The sequence below is a fragment of the Lissotriton helveticus genome, chromosome 7, assembly GCF_964261635.1.
Source record: "Lissotriton helveticus chromosome 7, aLisHel1.1, whole genome shotgun sequence".
NCBI lineage: Eukaryota > Metazoa > Chordata > Amphibia > Caudata > Salamandridae > Lissotriton > Lissotriton helveticus.
Genome location: NC_136068.1, coordinates 1,043,932,515 through 1,043,958,083, shown reverse-complemented (window position 1 = coordinate 1,043,958,083; position 25,569 = coordinate 1,043,932,515). Strand labels below are relative to the sequence as shown.

General features: G+C 43.3%; 1 protein-coding gene across 1 annotated transcript in view; it reads right to left on the bottom strand.

Annotated features, from left to right (window-relative positions):
- Nucleotides 1-25,569, bottom strand: part of AFMID (arylformamidase) — a 378,279-nt gene that overhangs the window by 338,756 nt on the left and 13,954 nt on the right. The window contains exon 2 of the mRNA XM_078653875.1: nt 7,092-7,182. Within this exon, the coding sequence (XP_078510001.1) occupies nt 7,092-7,182 (91 nt within the window). The remainder of the gene's footprint in view (nt 1-7,091; nt 7,183-25,569) is intronic.

The window sequence follows — 25,569 nt, the reverse complement described above, 5'->3', positions numbered from 1 at the left end:
GGCAGAAAACATAAATGTATTCAGTGTGGTTTTATTGGCCATTTTACCAAAGCATGTCGACGAAATGTTATTAAGAAGAAAAAGGTTACTCTTGTTAGAGAAGAGTGTAATGATTCTTCTTCTACTTCATCAGGTGATGATAATTCTAATGGAAAGGTTGATTGTGTTTTAGGAATTTCAGATTCTGTTAATTCTCTAGACATAAATTCCAAATCTAAGCTTGTGTGTGCGATGACTATTGGAGGTGTTGAAACATTGATTGTAGAGTATTCAGGGTCTCCATACACTATTATAGGCAGAGTACAATGGAGAAGGATTTTGTGAAAGTTTTAGGATCTAACCTTCTTCCTCCTGATATATCTCTTGAGAGTTTCACATGTGAAAAAATTGATTTAATAGGTTACAGAGAACTTACATTTGAATTCAAAGGTAGATCATCAATTGGAAAATTATATGTAGCATTAGATGGTCCTCCAGTCTTATGTTGGATTGACCAGAGAAATTTGAATATAATTCTCAATCCCAATGGGGTTGAACAAGTAATGGTTATAGACTCTATTAAGAACTATCATCTTGACTTAGAGAAGGAGTATCCTGAAGTATTCTCCAAAAAGGTTGATCAATTGAATGGGTGTGTTCATAAAATTATACTCAAAGATGATGCTAAACCTGTTGTTCATAAGTCCCGACATGTGCCTTGGGCTGTCAGAGATGAAGTCAATACAGAACTGAAACGCCTTTTGGATGATGGCATCATTGAGGAAGTGGAAGCTTCTAATTGGGTTGCACCCTTGGTCGTAGCCCGCAAAGCCAATGGCAAGGTTCGTCTCTGTATTGATTTGAGGTCTCTCAACGAGAATATTGTCGTGGAGAGATTTCCATTGCCCAAAATCAATGAATTAATATCTCTTACCAAAGGTATGAAGTTGTTTTCTGTTATTGACTTGACGTCAGCGTATCACCAAGTGGTGTTACACGGGGATAGTAGGAGTTTAACTACTTTCATGACTCCCCAAGGATGTTTTCGTTTTTTATGCATGCCGTTTGGCCTTGCGTCAGCGGCAGCTGTATTTCAAAAGCTTATGTTTAAATTGTTTCATGATCTTCCTGGAGTCCTATTTTACCAAGATGATATTCTTATCATGGGTGAAAATGATTGCATTCATGACAAGAGAATTCACATGGTCTTAGACATTTTAAAGGAAAGAGGACTCACTGCTGAATTGTCCAAATGCAATTTGGCATTGATTCTTTAGATTACCTTGGACATGAGATTTCAGTCAACGGTATTAAACCAAAAATGAACCTTGTTAAAGCTATCAGAGATGCTCCGGGACCCATGAATAAAGATGAGTTGAGGTCCTTTTTAGGCCTAATAGAATTTTATAGTAAATTTACTAAGAATTTTTCTGAGAAAACATTTAACATGCGTCAATTGCTAAAAAATAAGTCAACGTTTTTGTGGACGAATGAATTGGATGGTGATTTTACTAAACTCAAAAGTGAGTTATGTGATGCAAAAGAGCTAGTAGGGTTTGATTGAGTTTGCTGTGTATTATCACCACTGATGCGAGCCAGAAAGCCTTAGGGGCTGTGTTAGCTCAAAAAGAGTTGAATGGCAAAGAATTGGCTGTTGCTTACCCTTCAAAGGCTCTTTCTCCGGCTGAGGAGAGATACTCAGTAATCGAAAGAGAAACATTGGCTGTTGTATGGGGCCTGGAACTTTTTAGGAGTTTTATTTGGGGTTTGCATGTGGATGTGAGATGTGCTCACAAACCTTTAGCAAAAGTCCTGTCTCCAGAAGGGTTGTTGAGTGCCACTCCTAGAATTGCCAGGATGTCAGTCAGATTGCTAGATTATAGATACACAATTTCTTACATCCTGGTGTTAAGAATCAGGTAGCTGACTGTTTGAGTAGATTACCATTGCCATTATTGTCTTGCACTGAAACTTGGGATGACTTACAGGTTGCGACTATTGACTTAACACATGACCACAATTCCAGTCTTATGTTGGATTGACCAGAGAAATTTGAATATAATTCTCAATCCCAATGGGGTTGAACAAGTAATGGTTATAGACTCTATTAAGAACTATCATCTTGAATTAGAGAAGGAGTATCCTGAAGTATTCTCCAAAAAGGTTGATCAATTGAATGGGTGTGTTCATAAAATTATACTCAAAGATGATGCTAAACCTGTTGTTCATAAGTCCCGACATGTGCCTTGGGCTGTCAGAGATGAAGTCAATACAGAACTGAAACGCCTTTTGGATGATGGCATCATTGAGGAAGTGGAAGCTTCTAATTGGGTTGCACCCTTGGTCGTAGCCCGCAAAGCCAATGGCAAGGTTCGTCTCTGTATTGATTTGAGGTCTCTCAACGAGAATATTGTCGTGGAGAGATTTCCATTGCCCAAAATCAATGAATTAATATCTCTTACCAAAGGTATGAAGTTGTTTTCTGTTATTGACTTGACGTCAGCGTATCACCAAGTGGTGTTACACGGGGATAGTAGGAGTTTAACTACTTTCATGACTCCCCAAGGATGTTTTCGTTTTTTATGCATGCCGTTTGGCCTTGCGTCAGCGGCAGCTGTATTTCAAAAGCTTATGTTTAAATTGTTTCATGATCTTCCTGGAGTCCTATTTTACCAAGATGATATTCTTATCATGGGTGAAAATGATTGCATTCATGACAAGAGAATTCACATGGTCTTAGACATTTTAAAGGAAAGAGGACTCACTGCTGAATTGTCCAAATGCAATTTGGCATTGATTCTTTAGATTACCTTGGACATGAGATTTCAGTCAACGGTATTAAACCAAAAATGAACCTTGTTAAAGCTATCAGAGATGCTCCGGGACCCATGAATAAAGATGAGTTGAGGTCCTTTTTAGGCCTAATAGAATTTTATAGTAAATTTACTAAGAATTTTTCTGAGAAAACATTTAACATGCGTCAATTGCTAAAAAATAAGTCAACGTTTTTGTGGACGAATGAATTGGATGGTGATTTTACTAAACTCAAAAGTGAGTTATGTGATGCAAAAGAGCTAGTAGGGTTTGATTGAGTTTGCTGTGTATTATCACCACTGATGCGAGCCAGAAAGCCTTAGGGGCTGTGTTAGCTCAAAAAGAGTTGAATGGCAAAGAATTGGCTGTTGCTTACCCTTCAAAGGCTCTTTCTCCGGCTGAGGAGAGATACTCAGTAATCGAAAGAGAAACATTGGCTGTTGTATGGGGCCTGGAACTTTTTAGGAGTTTTATTTGGGGTTTGCATGTGGATGTGAGATGTGCTCACAAACCTTTAGCAAAAGTCCTGTCTCCAGAAGGGTTGTTGAGTGCCACTCCTAGAATTGCCAGGATGTCAGTCAGATTGCTAGATTATAGATACACAATTTCTTACATCCTGGTGTTAAGAATCAGGTAGCTGACTGTTTGAGTAGATTACCATTGCCATTATTGTCTTGCACTGAAACTTGGGATGACTTACAGGTTGCGACTATTGACTTAACACATGACCACAATTCCTTGAGTCCACAAGAATGGGAAGATAGTGTAGTAAAAGATGAGCTTCTTATCAAGGTGAAGGAGTTTATTGTAAATGGTTGGCCTACTAAAAATACATTGAGTGAAGAGTTAAGGCAATTCTGGGAGGTACGTGAAGAGTTGTCTCTTAAGGATTGTAATATCCTGCGTGGTGATAAAATCATTCCACCAAAGAATTTGAGAGTGAGGGTGATTCGGTTGTGTTATGAAGGGCACCGTGGTATAGTAAAGACAAAAAAATGTTTGAGAGAAATGTATTGGTGGCCAGGGGTCGGTTCAGAGGTTGAAAGAGATGTTAGAGCATGTTCAGCTTGTTTAAATTCTGATATATCCCAGAAAATCAGCACTCCTCCTTTATGTCCCATTCAGTGCCCAGAAATGCCATGGGAAGTTTTAGTTTTTGATATTACAGGGCCTATTTCAAAGGATGATCGTAACATGTATATCCTGGTCGCTCTAGATTATTTTTCAAAGTGGCCTGAAATTAAGGTTGTAGACAGAGCAGATTCAGATTGTGTTTTTGAATTCATGGATGATTTATTCCAAAGAGAAGGGTTACCTGAAAGTATTATTACATACAATGGTGCGCAGTTCAAATGTCATAGAATGTAAGAGTATTTGAAACGGAATGTTATTACTCACAAGGTTACATCTATTTATCATCCTAGTGGAAATTGAGAGGTTGAGAGTTTCAACCGTGTTATAAAAGACTCCATTCAATTAGCGAATTTGAGAAAGCAAGATTGGATTATTGGAATTAAGAAAATGGTTTGGATGTATCGCATCACTCCTACTGTCACAGGCTTTAGTCCTTTTACAATAATGAAGGGGCGAGTACCATTCACTAAAGATAATCAGTGTTGGATGAAACATTCAAAGTTATTAGAATGGTCTCCAAAACTAGTGAAAGAAAATATTTTGTTACATCAAGATAAATATAAGAGACGCTATGACTCCAAACACAATACTAAAGAAGTTGTTCTGGAAATTGGTAGTGTAGTCAGGGTAAAATTACTATTCAAAGTGAGAAAGGCCGGAATAACTATTCTATACCTTTACAGGTAGTCGAGATTTTTAAAAATTCGGCCAGGTTGTCAGATGGAAAAGTTTGGCATTTAGGAAGAATTGTAAAAGGTAAGGAAGATTTTGATGATAGAGTTGGTACTCAGAATCTACAAAATTCTAGGAGTTTCCATTGGCTTGATCAAGAACAGATGCAAAATGAGTTTTCTTTCAATTCTGGAAGTACTGAACTGAATGATTCAGTAAATGTGGATGTTCATGATCAAGAATCATCTTCAGTTGACATTCCTGTGAGCAGTTTTGGGAGAGTTATTAAACCTCCTGTGTATTTAAATAATTATATAACAAAGAATAGATTTTTCTCTCATTCATTTTACTTACTTGTGTATGTATTGAAGGAGGGGGTGTGTTGTCTTTATTAGAAATTAATTGGAAATTAGAATAGTATTTTAGAAAACTATTTTATCTCAATGTATTAGAAACTAGAATAGAATTAGAATGTAATTTAAGAATTGTATACTGTATTGGTGAAAACAAATTGTATGTAGGTTAAGTTATAGTAATTATATTTGTACTATTGTAATTGCCAAAGGAAGGAGATGTGTTGTGTTTATGTACCATTTTAATACCGGTGTTTGTGTGTCACTTTAATACCACGAGACAGCTCGTGTCACATCTCTGATGACAGATGGAATCCCCATGTGTCATCAGAGATCAGTTGGAGCAGCGGCTGATTAGATGCGGTGCCTGTGCTTGGTAGCTGCAGCGGTGTTGGCTTGTAATACCTTTTACTTTAATAAATAATTATACGGAAAGCATTCAGATTCCGAACTTATTTACACAACAGGCTATTTCATAAGGCGTAGAACAGAATGTTCTTGTTTTCAGGTCAATGGGTTTCATATCATTTCATTAATCTACATTTCATGAATTGAGCGCTCAGCCAAACTTCTAACATTTAATATCCTTGTAGTATCAAATTACCCGAATAACTGGAAGGTAAAAATTAAAGCGTGAAACGAAAGATGAGAACTAGCCTGCTCTCTAACCATACATCAGTACAAACCCAAGGTTCCAAAAAATGTAAAGGCTTCAAAACATAAGCTCGAACAGAAGGTTTCCAGGGGCCTCCGCCACAGCTCTACCCAAGAGCAAAAATGTTAGAAACAAATGGGTCTGGCCTGCCCTTATGATAGGCGCTGTAAATTAGCATATATAAATCCCGAAAGACATTAACACGAAAAGCACGTAGTATATCGAGGAAAAAAAGAAAAAATACTTACTTTACAGAAACTGGCATTAACACAAATGACAAAGTATGATTGGGCAGAGCAGTCTCCCTCGCAAAAACAAATCTACTTAGTATGGGATCATAGTAAACACAGCCCTTTATAAAACTAAAGGTGCAACAGACACATAGCTTTGTAGGGGAAACGGCCACTACAACGAGGCCGTTTCAACGAAAACTTTAACCACGCATGCATTACAACGCATGCGTGGTTACAACGACAGCCTTTACCACGCATACTTTTACTACGAGGTACGTAGTAAAGGCATGTGTGGTAAAGGGTACATATAAAAAAGGGGGGTTGTGGGGGGGCTTCCCCCCCCCAAAAAAAACACTTACCTTTAGACGTGATGTGCAGGCAATCGGCATCGCAGAGGAAGGAAACGGCCGTTTTTTTTTTTTTACTTATGACGTCACCACGCTAAAATACGTGGAAAAAGATAGGCGTGTAAATACCATTCCGTTGTAACGCATGCGTGGTAAAGGCATGCGTTACAACGGAGTTCGTTGAAAAAACATACAACCGCTTTATAGCTGCCGTGTAACTGCATAAGATCCTGTTAACATTTCACTATGCATATTTTGAATATAAATGTTTAGCTGTTACATAAGTGTCTAAAGAGTGTTTTCTAGGTGGGGAACTATTCTTTTTCTTTGTCCCCATCCCACTAAATTAAACCCCTTGGGGAGCTTTTATAATAATGCTCCAAATCTTTGTTTTCAGGAGCAGCTAGAGACCATCTTTTTTATAGCAAGAAAAGTCTGTCTCCAAGGAGACCATCCTTTGTGACTGCAGACGTGTGTTTAAGCTTCTGGCTGAGGTGCGATAAGAAACACCACAAGAAGCTGAGTGATCGAGCTGAAAGGACATGGCACTCAATGAGACAACAACAGCCACGTTACGTTCAGCTGCCAGTGAAGTGTGTGACGTCACCAATGAGGAATTAGTGAGACTTTGTTGAAGCGTATGAGACCCCTTACAGCAAGTATATGGTCAATGCAGTAGAATAGGTGAGACTGTTCTGAAATGGATGACTCCCGATTTGTGGAATGATTTAGATTCCATCAAAGTGTATGGTTAATTGATAGGTTATGGACAAAACTCCTTGCTTGTGTAAAAGACACTGAATGAGGGAAGAGTGAAACTCTAATGGAATATGCACATGATAAATAGTGAGTAATGAGTTTTATTAGGCTAGTTTGGGGAATAACAGAGATGCAGTGCCCTTACCTTCAGTCATCTCCCTTACATGGGATTCGATTACTGCATCCTTGTCCATGCGAAGGGACCAGCAGCTGGGGGAGTACTGCTCCTCAAGAACCTACAAGAGAATGAAACATTCAGCACCAACTGAATAGGTGCGTGGACAATGATTTATGGGAATATAGTGTAACACACTCTGCCCGCTCCCAATCATCAACCAACACACATCAAACTAACACCAAACCCATCTACAATGAATCGCTGCTAAACCCACACAACCTACACTCAATCCACACCCATCCCTCAACCAACCTTCTTCAAACCCAGATCCAGCAAAAATCCAACTCAGATCGAGCCTAAGCCCACTTTAAGCCCACAGTGCACACACCCGGCCCACAATGATCATGGCAAACCTTAGCCTGAATGCAGGCCATGACAAATTCAGCACAATGTAGATGAGTGTAAAATGAAGTCACCTATTAAGCACAGTGGCATTTTGGAACCCTATGTAATAGCACAGTGAACCCTCACAAGTGCTAGCACATAGCCACTTCAATCATGTTAGAAGCAATACTCAACACACGCTGTGCACACTTCTTCTCGTAATCCAACAGTAGAAAATGGCCCTTTCTGCAGTTACCCCAAACGTTTTACCTTCCTCCTCTTCTTTTTCTGAGCTTGTTTTTGTTGGCGACTTTCAGCACTTTACCAATGCTAATCAGTGCTAAAGTGGATGTGCTTCTTCCATACACATGTGTAATTGCTGTATACCTGATAGAAATTCTTAATTTACTAGTAAGTGCCTTGTAAAGTGGTATACCACATACTCAGGGCCAAAAGATTAAATGCTACTAGTGGGCTGCAGCACTTATTGTGCCACCCGCAGATGCAGCCTTTCAAATCTGTCTCAGGCCTGCCACTGCAGTGTCTGTGCAGTTTACTGCCACTTCGACTTGGCATTTCAATCTACTTGCCAAACCTTAAACTTCCCTTTTATTACATATAAGTCACCCCTAATGTAGGCCCTAGGTAGCCCTAAGGGCAGGGTGCTATGTAAGTAAAATATAGGACATATACTGGTGCCGTTTGCATGTCTTGGTAGTGGACAAACAGTCTAATCGTCTTTCTCTACTGTGAGGCCTACCCCTCTCATAGCGTAGCTTTGGAAATTCTTTAATACTCCTGTAAACTGTAATTTTTGATCCGAGAGGAATAGTTTTTTAAAATTTCATATGTTTGGAATGGAATTGATAAATCCTGCTTACTGGTGAGGTTGGATTTAACTATATTGTTTTAGAAAAGCCACTTTTTAGAAAGTGTACTGAAAACATATTTACCCCCTACACTACAAATCATATTTTCTCTCTAGTATCAGACTACGTCGATAATCTGTAGCGGTATGAGCCAATAAAAGCTACTTGTACTTATATTACATTTTGGTTCACACAGCTCACATTCATACATATTTTTTATACAAATTGATAGTCCATCACCTTGCTGAGAAAGAGCCTTGGTATATATGAAAGATATTTTTTACTTAAATTGGTGTCTTCACTTTAAACACCACCACATATGCATTATGTAATGTGTGACAGTGCACAATACTCACTTTTGGCAAATATACATAAAGATCACATCCCCAAACCTTTTTACATACATTCAATGCGACATCACTACATAATAAGAAATAATGACTTTACATGTTATAAATGTCCAACATATATTTTCACATATTTATAGGTATGTTCTTTATGTAAAAGTGTCCAGCAATAATAACCACTGAAGGTTATGCATTTCCATTGATTAAAGACCTCCTTTAGCCCTCAGTGTATAGGTCCCAAAGGTCCCATGTGGCCCTTAGTGGTCGGAGTTCGTTGTTAGGGTCATGGAAGTATCAATACTCTCCTTGCCACTCTTTTCTGTTACTTGTCTCATCTTACTAGGGTTTGAAAGTTTCCTGGCCACATATCTATATACGCCGGCACGTTTTGACCTTCTTGTGGGGCCTGGATAAAATTAGCTAAAGTCTTTCTCAGGGCAGGATCTATACATATGTAGGACACACTCAAAGAAATACCAAAAATGGCTCCAACTTCAGGCAGTGTTGACAGGGTCCAAGATGCGGGGTGCTACCCTTCGCGCCATCATATGTTAAGGAAGTGCTGTAACTGCTGGTGTAGTGCCTATAGTCGGATTGACTGGAGTGCAGTCCTTGACTTTTTTATGGCATGATTTCTTGAAGATAAATGCACTTCAGGCATGGTAATCCTCGTCCTTAATACGAAGATTCTCTAGCCTCACTGACTTCTAACGAGGCCAGATGACTTCTATTGTATCTTAGAAATGCCACTTTTAGAAAGTGGACATTTCTCCGCACCTACTGCTCTGTGTGCCTGACAGCCTTTCTCCAAATCACGGCTGTTCTGGGTGACACCTACATTTGTGCATTCCCTCTAGGCAGCCACAATACAGGACACTCAACTGCATATACATTCATCTGCATACTTATGGGCCACCCTCAGCAGGAGGGAGGAGAGGAGGTAATACTTCACATGAATAGGTAGTGTCCTGTCTCCACACAAAGGGCTCATTTACCCCCATAGCTAGGTTGGGAGACAGGACAGGGCTGAAAGGTGACCTGTGCACTTCAGAATTATTTTGAAGGGCACAGGACACTCAACTGCATGTACACTCATCTGCATACTTATGGGTCACCCTGGGCGGGGGGTGGGAGGAGGTAACACTTCACTTGAATAGGTAGTGTCTTGTCTCCACACAAAGGATTTATTGACTTATTTACCCCCTATAGCTAGGCTGGCAGGCAGGACCGGGCTGACAGTGGTCCTGTGCATTTCAGAGTTCTTTTGAAGGCACTTTTGGGTATAAGTACTGGGTCTCTGACCCCATCTAATCAGACACCTTTGGACTTGTAACTAGACATCGCTGGCTATACACCTGCACATTGCCAGAAAGACTGCTGTGCTGCCAGGAGGGACTGCCACTTTGCTAACTGCTTTGCTGTGTTGGCCTGCTGCTTGTTGAGCTGCAGGAGGGACTGCCACTTTACAACCTACCTTGATGTGCTGGCCTGCTGCCTCTGTCTTGTGACTACCGTCCAGTGTCCTCCAAGGGCTTGTTAACTTGCCTCCTATTCATTGAAGTGTCAGGCTCATCAAAGATTGTTGCACCGCCGTGAGTCCAGTGGTGGAGCTCTGAGAAGAAGCGTAGCATGCTCGGTCACTCACTTACTGTACTCATCGTCTGTCGTCCTGCTTGGTTGCGGAAGAGGCCACTTTTATTTTGCCTAGAACCAGTCCTTCAGTCAATCCGACTTGCACTGCAACTTCCAGCAACTGTGCGTGCCTATTTCAGCCCCCACCGGAGGGCCTTACACTGTGGCTGCATTAAGTAGCATTGCCCTGGTGACCAGGGGCACAGCCAGAGGCGCAGGGATCATTGACGCTCAACGCACACTGGCTTCCTACTCCGGTCACTGCTGCTGTGAATCCGGAGGAGAACCACGACTGCCTTAACCAAGCAAGGACAATCCCACACTACCCACCCGTCTCCCGCGACTCCGGACAGAAAGGCACTGTAATTTGGAGACGGGCCCCTGAGGTTCCAGACACCGAGCTGTGGCCTAACAGGCTGCCCATCTTTGTTGGACCCGTCTGGTCCCGAGGGACTTGTTGAAAACCATATTCCGAGTACCATGATGAGCTCTGTTTTTCCTACAACAGCGAGGAAATAGTACACATCAGTCACCACTTGATCATAAGTGCTGCTAGCACACTTTTGACCAGACTGATTTGGGAATCTTGCACTTAATGCGATACTTTGAACCAGATTAATTTGGTCTTGATTTACTGATAATACAAAAATTATTTTTCATAACCCTGTGTGAAGTCTTTTTGAGGTGTATTTATTGTGTTACTGTGTGTGTTGCACACATACTTTACACATTGCCTCTTTAGATAAGCCTGCCTGCTCTGCACCAAGCTACTAGAGGGTGAGCACAGGGTATGGCATTTGTGTATCTAGTTTACCCTGACTAGAGTGGCGGGTTCTGCCTTAGCCAACCAGAAATCGCATTTCTAACACCAACCCATACTCAACCAAGACCCAGTCCACAACGAACCGGGTACATGATAATTACAGAACTACTGAATGGGTGGAACAGGAAGTCCTACAAACTACTCCCACATACATCAGCTATCCTTATCCTACCACGACTATCACCAGTCCAGACTTACTTCACATCAAACCACACAAAGGCCCCACCCCCCACACTCAACACCCAAACTACACATGAACCAAACTAAATTTACAATTAGCTCATCCTCAACCATTACTAAACCCATATTCCCCACAAAACCCATGTTACTCACAGAAACAACAGCCAACCCAGTACATGGGTGATATCTGGGACCCCACTATAACAGCACACTGAAATCACACAGATGGTCACCTCCATCCTTAGTCCAAACAACAGCCAAGTATCACGGAGCCCACAAATGCCACTCCCACAACTGTAACTCGACCACAATGAGGGATGCAGTGTGTACTGGAGTACTTGAGTGTACTCACTGTAGGTGATCCGCTTTCCGTTTGATGGCTTGAACTTCACTGGAGGGAATGGAGTGGAGATGAAGGGTATGAAGACATATCACGTGGCCACCATCGATCTGGGTGGTCAAGTGCTGCAGGGGTATTCCATTTGTGTGCTGTTATTCTGGTGGAGGCTGACTGGAGTGGGGGAATGGAAAAGTGGGATGGAGTTTTAAAGGCTAAGATGAGGGTTTGGGATCTGGCAGATAGTAACTGAGAATAGGTATGTCTAACTTCCTTGAATGGTGAAAGCTGCAGGGGGCTGCGGGTTGGATCAGTGACTATGGCCTGGTCTCAACCAGGGTGGGAGTGGGGTAGCTTTATTACTTGATCGTGACTGATGAGTTCCTCCTGCTGCTGCAGGCTCTGATTCAGGCCCTCAGGATGAGTAGATGACAGCGAAGGGTATTGTGGGTTTGGAAGAGTTGAATTGAGCACATTTGTTTCATGGTCTAGCCATAACAGATGCTTTTTGAGGCTTGAAGGTCATACTGTGTAGCAAGGCACGGTACGTTCTTTTTTTTAGTTAAATAAAACATTAACAATTTGGCACACATGAAATGGGCTACACACACGCTTTATAATTGAAATTAGACTTGATAAACACTTTTTCAGACATTAATTCATTATGTAGAAATAGTAAAAAAAATATTCGTAATTTAAAAGCATAAAGTGCATTCCACTTGCAGCAGCTTCAAAATGCGGCTTCGTTCTTAAATTATGGCATAATAAACATTTAATCTAAACGTTTGTTCAATGTGTAAAATGAGCATGCTAAACAAAATTCGTTCTTGAGTAGAGACATAATAAACACTGCATTTAAAAAATAATTCCATGCGCAAAAAGGGGCCAGTAGCTCTTTTTGTTGTAAGTGTGTAAAGTGCATTGTGCTGGCTCGAACTGTCACACAGGCTTCATTCTTACATTGAAACATGATAAATACGTCATCTAAAAGTTGATTCAATGTACAAAATGAGCAAGGTTAACACAAAATTCTTTCTTGAATTAAGACATGGTAAACTCTATATATAAAAATTGATTCAATGGGATAAAAAAAGGGCTAGTAACTCTTTATATTGTAAGACCGTTAAGTGCATTGTGCTGGCTAGGGCTATCACGTTAGGCCTTCCCCTTTTTTGCTTAACCGGAATTCCCGATAACAAGCTAAATACTGTTGAAAATGCAAAAAGTATTAAAAAAAAAAGATTTTTAAAGGTGCTGTGTGCCCTATGGGAGAACCCAGAACATTAAAGGTTAACTGCTGTCGAAGCATTCTTGTTCATAATACGAATTACTCACGCAAACTACATGCAATAATGATTCAAGTTTGTAATTACAGTCTACAGTTCAGGGCCTCTGTGCTGTTCAGTTGTCCATATTTATTGGCTTTTAGGGATATAATGCCGCATTTTAGCCTGATTAGGTCTTTTTTCAGCTGAAGACTCACAGGGCAAGATAGATGGGCGGCCCTCCTGTTGGACTGATAGATGGCAATGCACAGATTTGCATGGGCTTTTGCTGATAGTTCCTGTCGATTGTCATCTGCGGATCTCAGCCTTACATTTTTTGTAAGCAACTTGGCACATTGTTTTGGTGGAAGGCTCAGAATAATAATTTTTTGAGTGCCCCAATACACAAGAAAGGTCCAACTAACCAGCCAGCAGACTTCAGACTAACAGCCCTGCTTGATGTAGATGGGAAATGCTACACAAAAGCACTCAATTTAGAGCTTGAAGAATGGGCTCACACAATTAGGTTTTCAGAAAAGGCTGTAGCACAGAGGATAACCGGGTGATTCTCTCTTTCCCTGATTAAGGCAGCAAATAAAAACAAGCACCAACACTATATGCAGCCTTAATTGATGACATCACCGCCTTTAATAAAGTAGAGGGATTGAGGCTTTGGTGGAAGCTCCACAGCTGGCCATCCCGGCCACATTGTTGTGAGCCACCATGAGCCTATACTTAAAACCTTGGTGAGAGTCAAGGTCTCCTCCAACAGAGTGACGGAAAACATCTGTACTAATCAAGGGCTGAAACACGGATGCATATTGGGTCCTCTATTATTTATTCTGTATTTGGCCGACATAAACAACGCACTACCTGGTGTGAATGTATTTCCACCAAAATGTGCGGTCTTGCATCTACAATGTTTGCAATATGCCGACGATACTATCTTTTTTTTATCACACCGTTGTTGGTCTAAAAAGATCGTTGAATGCCTTGTCTCTCTACTGTAATGAAAACAAGATCCCTATCAATGCCACAAAGACCAAAATAATGGTGTATGGGAGGAAGAAAGTAAAGAAAACCTATTTCCCCTTGGATCCGGTGAATATTGAGCAGGTTCCCAGCTTTAAATACTATGGTTTGTACAGCAGGGCTCGCACTATGCGGAGGTTGAGATGATGAAAGGAATGTCAGCCGCAAAGATTATCAACTTTCAGAAATTGCTAAAACAAATGAAAGGGCCTGACCTGTCTGCAATTTGTTGAGTAATTGATTCCAAGCTCATTCCTACATTGTGATAGGGCTCCCTAATCTTTAAAGACAGTTTCGGACCCTGACCAGACATGGTCCAGTGCTGCTGTTATAGAAGACTATTCTAGCTGCTGGGTGCCACTCCGTCTTCGCAAATTCGCCTACAATTCAATTTAAGTAAGCAAGTCGCCCTGGGGAAAACAGGATTCCTAAATTATTATTTCATGCGTTAGGCTGCTCCCCCCTCCGCCTACCGGCTCATTGAGGGGGCTCATATGGGCAAGCATGCAGAATAGTAAGCTTGCATGGAAATCATATGTGTAGTGTAGATGTGAAGATTCATGTCCAATTGGTGGATGATGACCTATTTGCTATGAGAATGACACAATCCTGTTTTTTGTAATTGGGGATTGTCAGGTTTTTTTTCTGTAAGGGATTTTTATTTATCATATGACTGAAAAAAGGAGCAGATTGTCTTCTGCTTTTGTTGGGCATGGGTCATTTAAGTCATACGGGGCCAATCTCAGGCCCAAGTGCTTCTCTTAAAAGAAAACCGCAAACAATGTTCTGTGACACACATCGAGGCAGCTCCAGTAAATGGTGCCATCTAGTGGCTTCTGGCGCTGCATGCTTCCTCATGAATACACCACAAAAGCAGACAAACCACATTTAGCAGAGGAAAAACGGTGGCCTTAAAGGAGGGGGGCCTCAAAAGAGCAGGCCTGGGCAAACAGCCTGGCTGGTCGGATCTGTTAAGGAGGGAATGTAGTTCCTGAAAAATAGTAGTTCTGTAATTTTAGACTGATAAGGATGCTGACTACAGTTTCATGCATTTCAATCAAGGTCTGGTGTTTTTTCACATTTTGTGTGCGTTTAAAAATAATCTATCTGCGAAGAGGATGTCTGACGCGTTGCAAACATCATGTAGTTTGGTCCGTTGTGTGATCTGTTTGTTACTTTTGGGTTGATTGGCCATAGCTGTGAATGAGAGTAACAACATTCACCTGGAAAACCAAATGAAGGTGAAAAATCACACGAAATGGGAAATGTCCGGAGGTGCAAAATGACATGGAGGTGCAAAACCACATAGGGCAGCAAAATGACATGAAGGGCCGAAGGCCAATGGGTGGAGCAAAATGTCCTGAGGAGCACAACGACATGGCGGAGAAAAGGCGTGTGTGGTTGTAAAATTATATGTAGGAAAGCAATTACGTGAACCATGGACTTCTCTCAACATCCCTTCACATTCTCGTTTCCCTTGCATTCTATTTTGTTGTAGTCCTGGTTAGCCTAGTAATAAGGACCACTGGTACCAGAATGCAGAAAATCTATCCATGCCGGCATCACCTACTCAAGCATGGACCTGGGGAACTTTAGAACTGTTATTGCACACTTATTTTCTTACCCCTCTTCACCTATCGCTTCTCTTTCCTCACCCCAGTCCTTGACCCTTACTTCTCTCTCCTCATACCCTGCGTAGCTACCAAGTGGTCCATGCGTCATGTGCTGCTCCAGTCCAAGATTTTCCTTTGATATCTAGGACTTGTAGGCCTGTTGTATATTGGAATAAAGAAGACTACAAGTCCCAGAATGCAAAGAAAAATTTGGATTGGCGTAGCACATCACGCATGGACATCGGAAACAGTGGCGTCACTAGGGTTGGTGTCACCCAGTGCGGGTAACTCATGGTGTCACCCCCTCACGACTTACATCATGAATCCATGATGCCCCCCAGATACCCTTACACAGCTTTACACAGGGACTAAAATGCACATGGCACCCGCGTGTCATGTGCAGCTACACACATGTCCTGGACAGTACAGGACACACACACTAAGCATGGCACCAGTCTACCCATGCCCAGTTAGACACAGGTTTACTGGCAGCACAAGAACCCTACATGCCTGTTCAGGGCTACACTGTTTCCGGGCATAGCATGTTACGTCTGCACGGACTCAGAAAGATGCGCACAGTAACTTATGGAAACATGTCACCCACGTGCAACTCATAGTCAGTGGGCAGTACGTTACACTTGCACACAATAGCGCAACTACAGACTAAAGCAGTTTACTGGGTATATCGCACGCTCAGACACAAGGAGCACAGGTTGTAATCGCCAAAGGGCATACTTTCAAACACAGCAAAGGGAAGAATGGGGGTGCCACTTACCAGCTGTAGAGGAAGACAAGTGTGCACCTGGCGCTGCAAAACCCTGGTTCACTTCCCCAGGTCGGTTAGCCAGAGTTCAGCCTGCAGGGACTTCTTTTTCCTTTGGTTTTCCTGAAATGATTCCTCTTGCCCGCATCGCATGAATTTCAGGGGCGGAATCTATCCTCCCCTTTCTTGGTGTTGGGTCGGGTAAGATTTTTGAAGCCTTGGGAGTGTTTAGTACGCCAGTTTTCTCTTGTAACACACTGTTTGCTACCTCTCACATTTTGTTTGCTTTAGATACTTCCACAAGTGCCACCATTGCCTATGTAACGTTTGTTCTTGTGCTTGAGTGTCTGCCATATTGTGCAGTATTATACCTCTAATTGTACTTTGTTTTCTCTTGTAACCTGCACACGTCACTTTTTCCTCCTGTAGTGCACCGTTTGCTACCTCATGTATTTTGTTTGCTCACAATTGTCACTTTTGCCACATGTAACTTAACGTTTGCTTTTGTAATTTGTTCACTTGTTATTTTCTCCTCATGTATCATTACAGTTCCTATTGTGAAGCGCTCTGACGCCTTCGGGTAAAGTCTGCGCTATATAAAAACGCATAAATAAACTGTTGGGGCTCGAGGACCGGCTACTGCAGGAAGGGCTGGTGTAGGGGCCCTCTGAATGTCTCCCCCTAGAGCGTTAGGAGAGGCAGGAGAAAGCCATCCATCACTGTGGAGACAGGCATGGGCAGACTCCAGCACTAGTGGGGAGCAGCATCCAGACTCCTGCACTAGACCCGAAGGTGCTGCTAGGGCCTGTGTTACGTCCCTAAATATTCTCTATCGCTTCAACAAGGATTTAATCCTGTGGCCCTCCGGTTACAGACTCGGACCTCTAATAGAGGTTTCAAAAAAAAAGTTATGGAATATTTGGGGGTTTATTTACAAGCCCGTTGCGCCGCCAGTGCCTCACTTTTAAAATGGGATAGAGTGACGTACCGGCGGCGCAAGGGGCTTGTAAAGAAGCCCCCTTTTTTACCCACGCCTTTGACCCTGATCCACCCTTACTCGCCCCGTCCCATTGTGCAAGACCCTCAAGCAGGCCCTGCAGACAAGCTCATACCAAAAGTGGTTCACATTGTTAATTTTATCTGATGGATTAGGAGGGTGAGTCCAACAGTCCAGGGACAGTATCATAAGAGGCTCAATCTTTTACACTCTTTCTTTCCATCCATTTTCTCTCTTTTCTCAATCTCTTCAGGCCCCCCGCTGTGCTTACTTCCACACCTCTCGTGTAGCTGGAGACAGGCAGCGGACCTCAACCTTCAGAATCAGCCTCCTTCAGCTCCCTGTTGAAATGTCTAACCAGATAAAATGCCAGTCAGGCCCTAGGATACTGGCTTCGAGTGCAGATGTTCACCTGCTTTTAAGACTTCACAGTGTAATTGCGCGTACACTAAACTCATACAGTCTCACTTTTAGTGCATGACCTATAGACAGCACTATTTGGAAATGGAGCGATGGTTGCCTTTCCCTATTTTGCAGATTTGCTATCTGTAACGAATATAATGAATGGGAGATTTTTCAAGTTAAGTGTCTGCGCTCGATACAGTGTAGACTGTAGAGTCTGAAAAACAGGCTCACAGTTCTGCTCAGGTACACCATTCCTCTGCTTCCGCATTCCGCCTCCCAGAACAATATGCTGCTGTGTGCTCCGACTGCCAAGGGCAGGAAACAGGAGCCCTTGTTGCCTGGCACGATGAGGCAGGAGGCCGGGCTTCTGGAGAGCAATAGCAGCCCGCGCTGTTTACACTTGTAAAGAAGCAGATGGATTTTTAAAACGTCAGGTCCGGGAGCCACGTCACGACGTGAGTGACGTTTCGGACGTCAACGTCATTGACGTCCGGATGCCGAAGTCGTAGCCTAATTGGGACAATAATCTTGGCCGGAGGCGGGGTAAGAATCGACAGACAGAAATATTATTTTGCATTTTGGTATCAAAACAATATTACTGTCTGTCGAACCTTACCCGGCCGCCGGCCAAGATTATTGTTGACACGGACCACGGTGTCACCCCTTTTGATGGTGTCACCCGGTGCGGTCTGCACCCCCCGCAACCCCCTAGTGACGCCACTGATCGGAAACATGGCTGGGCTGACCCCGTCGGATTCGCTACTGTCTTTCCGCTGCTGCTCCTCGTTTGGCCACTTTCTTACAATACCTCGACACCCCTCACTATTAGCTCCAGTCATCTTGTTTCTCACCCCTCTTTCTTAAGTTCCAATCTACTCACTCTGAACTGTTTACCCCCTGGCTTTTCATTACATCTCTTGAGTCTGGAGAGAATAAATCATCTTCTTGCTGTTTCAAGAACATACCAAAGATTCTGCTTCTGTTTTCTTATATATTTTCAGTCATTGTACTGTATGTGATTTTCTGTTGTAGTAGCGAGAGCACACTTGTATATACCTTGTTTAGTCCCTTGACTTTTCAGACGGTTAAGGGTGTTTTTCCGCCTGCTCTGCACGCACTACATGTCTGATTGTCTATCAACACCCTGTAACGTATATCCTAGGCAGTGCGCCAGAATAATCTGATTTTCTAAAAACCCCACTGAAGTGTTTCACTCTGAACTGTTTACCCCTCTCTGCATCCTCATTCCTCTCTCGTTACTCACATCCATCCTCCCTGGATATGATACTCTGCATGTCTTCGGAACACAAGGTTTCCATACCTAGCTGTTCTGTTGATGCAACAGTTCTTTCAATCCAGTTGGAAGATTAACATAACTAATGCATAGTTTTAGTGACGGGAAAACCAAGGGTTGTTAGCAGGGTACCCTGCCGACAAAGTGTGATCTGGCAACTTTTTTTAGATCTCTAGCCTACGCAGCGCTTGTGCTGTCTCTTCGAGGCATGCAGTATTCAGGGATGGACTTGAAGCTCCGCCCATTTTCTGCCCATCTTTTCAATTGGCTCCTGTTACTGTCCATTCTAAATGGTTGCTTTTGATTTGTGAATAGGCTTAGCAGCCCCTTGTAGGAAAGTGCCCCATTTTACATGGTTACCCCCCACTTTATGTCTGCTATCTGATGCAACCTGACTTGATGTGCCCTGGGTTCCTGCCAATCAGGCTCCCAGGGCCTTTGTTCTTTCCCAAAACTGTACCTTTTTACCCATAATTGGCACATCTCTGGCCATGGGCACTGTGACCAAAGAAGGTCTCTAATAGCTGTAGCATCTATTGTGCCACCCTTAGAGACCATGTACCTTAACACCCACACACTGCTAATGCAGGCTGCATGTTTTGGTGCAGAGAAAAGTGAAGAGTCAACATGGTACACATCCCTGTGTGCCATGCCCACAATCCACTGGCTGAGGCTTAGGTAAGACACCCCTCTAGCAGTGTGCACTAGCCTCAGGTGAGGATACAGTGGCATGAGCCCTATACCCCTACAGTGTCTAAGTTCATTCTTAGACATTGTAAGTGTAGTAAAGCCCTAAAGACTATAGGGCCTGGGAGTTGGTCATTACGAACTCCACAGCTCTATAATGGCTTTACTAAAACCTGGGAAGTTTGGTAACAAACTTCTGAGCACTTTACACCCACACTGATGCCGGTGTGGGATTTAATGTAAATGCACTCAGAGGGCATCTTAGAGATGCAACCTGAAAAACAACCAGCCCTGGTGTGGTCCTGAATGGCTGCCACCATTTGCCACCACCCAACAGGTTTCTGGACTCCTGGTTTGTGAGATTCCACTCTCTGGGTCCAGAAACAAAGCCTGTCCTGGGCAGAGGTGTCATGCCTCCTCCCCAGGATGGGCTGGGTCCACGAAGCAACAGGCTCCCACCAGTCCTGCCCCTCACTTTGGGCAGGAGAATTGGCAGGAAAACCAAGCTAAGAGGAGAGGTGTGCCCACCTTTGCCAACTCCACTCCTCAGGTGGAGGAGGCGAAATGAATCACACATCTCAGTCCCCTCCATCTTGAGGATGAGGAGACCCAACCAATCAGGAAGAGGCTCATACCCTCCTACCACTGGAGGGTGGCATAATAGGGTGTGTACCCACCTAAAGGAAGGGCCACAACAGATTACACTGCCACGGTTAGAAAGTGCCCCATTTTACATAGTTATACCTAGGCTGTCCGGAATTCAGTTAAACCCGAGTCTACCCGAGAATACCCTTCCGGTGTGAAAATCAGCTGACCCGGTTTAAACCGAGTGTCACTGATTTTTTACATATTTGTTACACCATATTTGTTAGACCGCTAGGCCACTTGAGGGAGCCAAAGGAGTACAAAAAGAACAATACTGGCACTTGCAATGCGGAAGCTAACACCGGGAAACAATGAGTCACCCCCATTAAATAAGTTCTGCGAGGGAGCTGTTTTACAGGCAAGGTGGCAGGGCCTCGTTCAGTGGTGCATTAATTGACTAGCCTTTACGGCCCGATCACTATGGAAACAAATTAGCGTGATTGGCCAATAAGAAAGCTGGTTGAGTGGATGAGCCTCCTGCATAGGTCTTGGTGCGGACACAGCAAATCCAAAAGCAGAAGAGGACTGGCCAATAGAAATCTTGAGTTGTTGAGGCAAGTCACTGCCTCAAAAAGCAAAACAGAATTGGGGCCAAGTCAGTAACGTCAGTTACTGGCTGACAAATCATGCCGCTTTTCTAGCACAGGTGCATGAAAAATTCCTAGCAATTAGGCTCAAAATATAACACATTTTCCATCGTGACGGACAGGGTCTACTCTGCCTCTCATCATTCTGTGGTCGATATAATTTGTATTATTTAGGTAAGCTTCCTTTAAGTACGACTAGCATTATTTACAAGTAAGGAGGTTGGGGGCTGCGATTTTTATCAATAATAAAATTAACATAATTAATCAATGAGATTTACCCACCTGATGGGATGGCGCAGTAAGGAGGCCGTGTGGGACGCTAAGATGCTGCCAATCAGACGCGCAGCGCCCATGGAGCTCAAAGGATTGCAGTGTAAACCCCCTCCCCCCACCCACCCTCTCCCATCTTGTCGTGTGTGTCAGCCCGGGCTGAGACAGCTTCTCGGGCACACACAGCCGCACCCGAGCACTTCACAGGTCTTTAAAAAGACCATTTACGTATTAAGGAGGCTTTGCTGTGTTTTCACCCCTCATCGCCTATTGCTGGAAGAATTAAGGATTCCCCCACCCAGAATTTGACTCTCCTTGCGCTTCTGGTGCCAGGTGGGAATGGTGCAGGGCTAAGTGGAGTGTGCAGGACGCTGGATGCCTGGAGACGTGTGAACTGATTGAAAGGGGAAGCCTGGATTCCACGCACACCCACAGTCTGACAGCAGGATAGAAGGATTTATGGAATACATATGTATTCAGTGAGAGTCACTGAGGGCAGCCGAGGGATGGGACTGCTACAATTACACTGATAAAGAAATGTTCGCCAAGTCCGGGGGAGAGTTGGACTTCTAGCCCTTCCCCCCCTAACCTGACTCACAGGCGAGCCTGCTCAAAAATGATTGAGGAGGGAAGAATGTTAAAATTTAGACCAACGCATTCTTCATGCCACAAATTCATGACGAATGGCGGCAATTTATTTCCTATGCTCTGTGCTTTTTTTATGCACGAACGCTCATTGATGCAGCATTCATTTTGCCACAGAAGTTAGCTGCAACTCAACCCTAACTTGATCTGTGTTACCCCTGGCCCGGCCCTTACATGTCTCGTTTCATTAGGGTGTACACATGTTGACGTTAAGGCTAGCACCTGGAAGCTTTGAGATCTGACCAACCCGGCCCCCTGCCTGCCTGGCTGTTGTGGTCTGTAGTCTGTCTTACTGCGGGCGCACCCGAGTACTTCACAGGTCTTTAAAAAGACCATTTACTTAACCAGGCTTTGTTGTTCTTCGCCCCTTCTTAGAGCTCCTGCAGCTACACTCTTACATGGAAAACAGATAGAGCTCGAGCACTCAGCCCCTAAAAAACAAAGGTAATTCATTTATTTTTTCAAATTCACATTTGCGTGCTTTTTTGTTGGGAATACAGTGGCACAGATCCGTTCTAATTAATGAAATCCTTGTTTAAAGCGCTATGTGCCCTGCAGTGTAAATCGTGTTGTATTTAACGTGCAACAAGCTTCTCAAGTTTGGCGAGGTATATACATTGTTTGCAGAAGGAAAAGTGTAACGATTAAACCAGCCATAGGCAGCCTGTACTTTCCACCTGTATATTTCACAACAGTTCTATAGATTTGTCTGACTATGGTGTGTTTTGTGAAGTATTCTTTGATTTTTTTTTATTGGGAGTCTCTTTTCCACCCGTTGGTTTGTGCATATTTGCTATTTATTACATGGTTGGTTTGCTTCGAAGGTATTTAGAATAATCAATTGCATTCCCTGTGCAATATGCATGTGTTACCCAGCTCATTTGATTCCCTGAAAGGCAAGCCTTCTGTGTTTTCTCTTGGCAGTTGTTTACTGTTTGCGTAGGCCACCCCTTCTGTGTTTTTCCCCCAGTCACGTGACCGCATCACTTCTTTTTTTTTTTGCAGAACTTTAAATATTCAGATTTTCCTTAGCTGTACATTTTGATTATAGCGATATCCGGCCTAAAAATGTTTGCCATGATATGATCAAGGAATGCATGGTCACTCACTTGTGTTGCAAGAAGTTCTGTAAAATAACGTCTTACCATATGTAACGGTTAATGGTGTTGGCATACATTTTTTGCATTCTAAAATTGATTTGAATGTAAACGTGGAAATGCACGTGATGTTGTGTACAGATATGCATGCATGTAGTAAAAAAAAGAATTTGGGTGTCTGTGCGGATAGAATATTCCCATCTGGTTAGGTCACTAGGTAGGTAGAACATATGTCCAGCACATCAGTAGACATATGTTTGTGACAGATGTGTCTTGCCAAAGCATTGGGGATAGTGACATAACAAGCACATATTCTAAGTCATGCCGGGTACTCCCCCCCGCCTTTGAGACACCACACTTTTATTTCAAGGTGTATCTTTAGGATTTATTTTGGTATCTGATCAGGGCATTGGAGGCACCCCTTGGAGAATTTCTCAATTCCTCTATGCATCAATTTTGCTGTCTCTCCTGTTGTATCATGTGCCCTTTTTGGTGCAACTGGCGTTATTTGCATTCGCTTCTTTGACATTGTGTAGTTTAGGACAGATGTCAGTAGATGACAAAATAAAGCATTACAGAATGGCATGTTATCTCAATGCAAGCCCCAAACACAGGCCTCGTCTACTTAGTTGGCTAAACAATGCGTTTTATTGTCATTTGACTGTTTATTCGGTGGGATTATTGTAATATGAGCTTTGGGTTACGTGTAATGGGGAGGGGCACTCCAAGTTACAATTTGGTCGGGGCATGCAAGGCCCTGTCGTTGGTGCCATTTTGCTTATTTTTGACCCCATCTTGTGAGAGAAGAGGAACTTCCAACGGGTTATTGAGTAACAACATCCGGGTATAGCTCGAGAAACCATGTGGGTGTAGGCAAACATTTCTGCTCTCTGTCAGGCAGTCATATGTTTCAGAGCCTACATTTGTCTGTTCTGTTGCTCTGCCTGGGATCAGAATATATTTTCAGTTTTTTGTGGGGTAACTTTAGGCAGGTCACTGCCTTCAGAGCTCATAACTGAGCAGGCAAAGTTATCTTAACCTGTAGAGACACCTACTTCAGTTGAGGTAATTGCGGGCCTAGGCTGAGAACCACCACAGCAACTAGGGCCTTTTCTGTGGCTCCTGCTGTGTGGGTGTAGAGACAATTTGAGAGTGTTCACTACCTCTGCAGACTTTGTTTCTTGCTCCTCCTTTAGAATAGAAATGTCCCTTCACCAACCATGGCTTTTGAAGTCAATGAAGCCTCACTGTATTACTCTGCACAGGTGTTAGATCCCTACCGTAAAGGGGGATTTTCTCCAGAGTTTGCAAAGTATAGCTTCATTATTGACTGCTTTAATTCATCTGAGGGCCTATGCACCCAGCTCAACGCATATTTTGCAGAACATGTTCCAGAGAATGTCAACCTTTAGGTGCACCAGTATTGGCATGGAAAGCTACGTCAGTGGCCAGGGTTGGCAAATTGTGTACTGGCTGTTTTGGCGTTGCCAGTCTCAAGAGCCAATGAAGAGAGAGCACAAATTACCAAAGACTCACTGAAGAAATACTGTATGGTGTACTACAATATGATTGTGTTTGGACCTCATATACACTGTAAGTACACTGTCTATATATCATGCATCAACGAAGCAAGCAAGCAATAATAAAAGCAAAGCGTTCCATAAACACCGGTAAAACACTGTGTCAGTTGTTTTTTATGGCGCGAAAATGAGTAACCACTGAAAAGCACTGTTTTTTTCAGGTATTGAAATCACTGACAAAACACCACCAGAATTTACAAAAAATAGAAACTGAAAACAGGAAAGCCTAGTTATACCCCACTTTTTGCCTGACATCTGATGCAACCTGACTTAAAATACCCTGGGTCTCTGCCAATAAGGTTCACAGGGCCTGTGTTCTTTCCCAAAACTGTACCTTTGTTCGAACAATTGGCACAACTCTGGCTACAGTTAAGCCCCTTGTAAAAGGTATCATGGGTACCAAGGGCACTGGGACCAGTAAAGACCTCTAAGCGCCACAGCACCTACTGTTCCACCCTTAGAGGCCTGACACCCACACAGTGCCATTGCAGGCCGCGTGTTTTGGTGCAGAGAAAAGTGATCCATGTGTGCCATGCGTGCTACCCACTGCCTGAGGCCCAAGTTAGTCCTCCCTCTAGCAGGGTGCACTAGCCCTCAGGACCTGCACATCCCTTTTAACTCCCCTAAATCTAGTATTTAAGGGCCACACTGAACCTTGCCTCCTCAGATTCGAGGAAGAAAAGAAAGAAGGACAGATGAGCCCAAGAAGAAGAGGACACCTACTACTTTGGCCCTAGTCCTACCGGTCTGTCCCATCTCCGACCTGCCAACAGCAAAGAACCTGGCGTGGCCAGCAGCCCACCAGAGCCCGGAGCTCCTGCCATGCACTCACCTTCCAGACTCTGTCTCCTGTGAGCACCAGATGTGCTCAACAAAGACTAGAAGACCAGAATCCGGATTCCGGCGACTCAGCGATTCTGCACCACTCTGACACGATGCCCCAGCCCGAGTTTGAGTGGCCCAACACCACAAGGAGGTTTCCCAGCAATCCTGACCTGGCATCTGGTGATCCCCGACCTCCTTCAAGCCTGAAGACAAAGCCTGTAGCCTCAA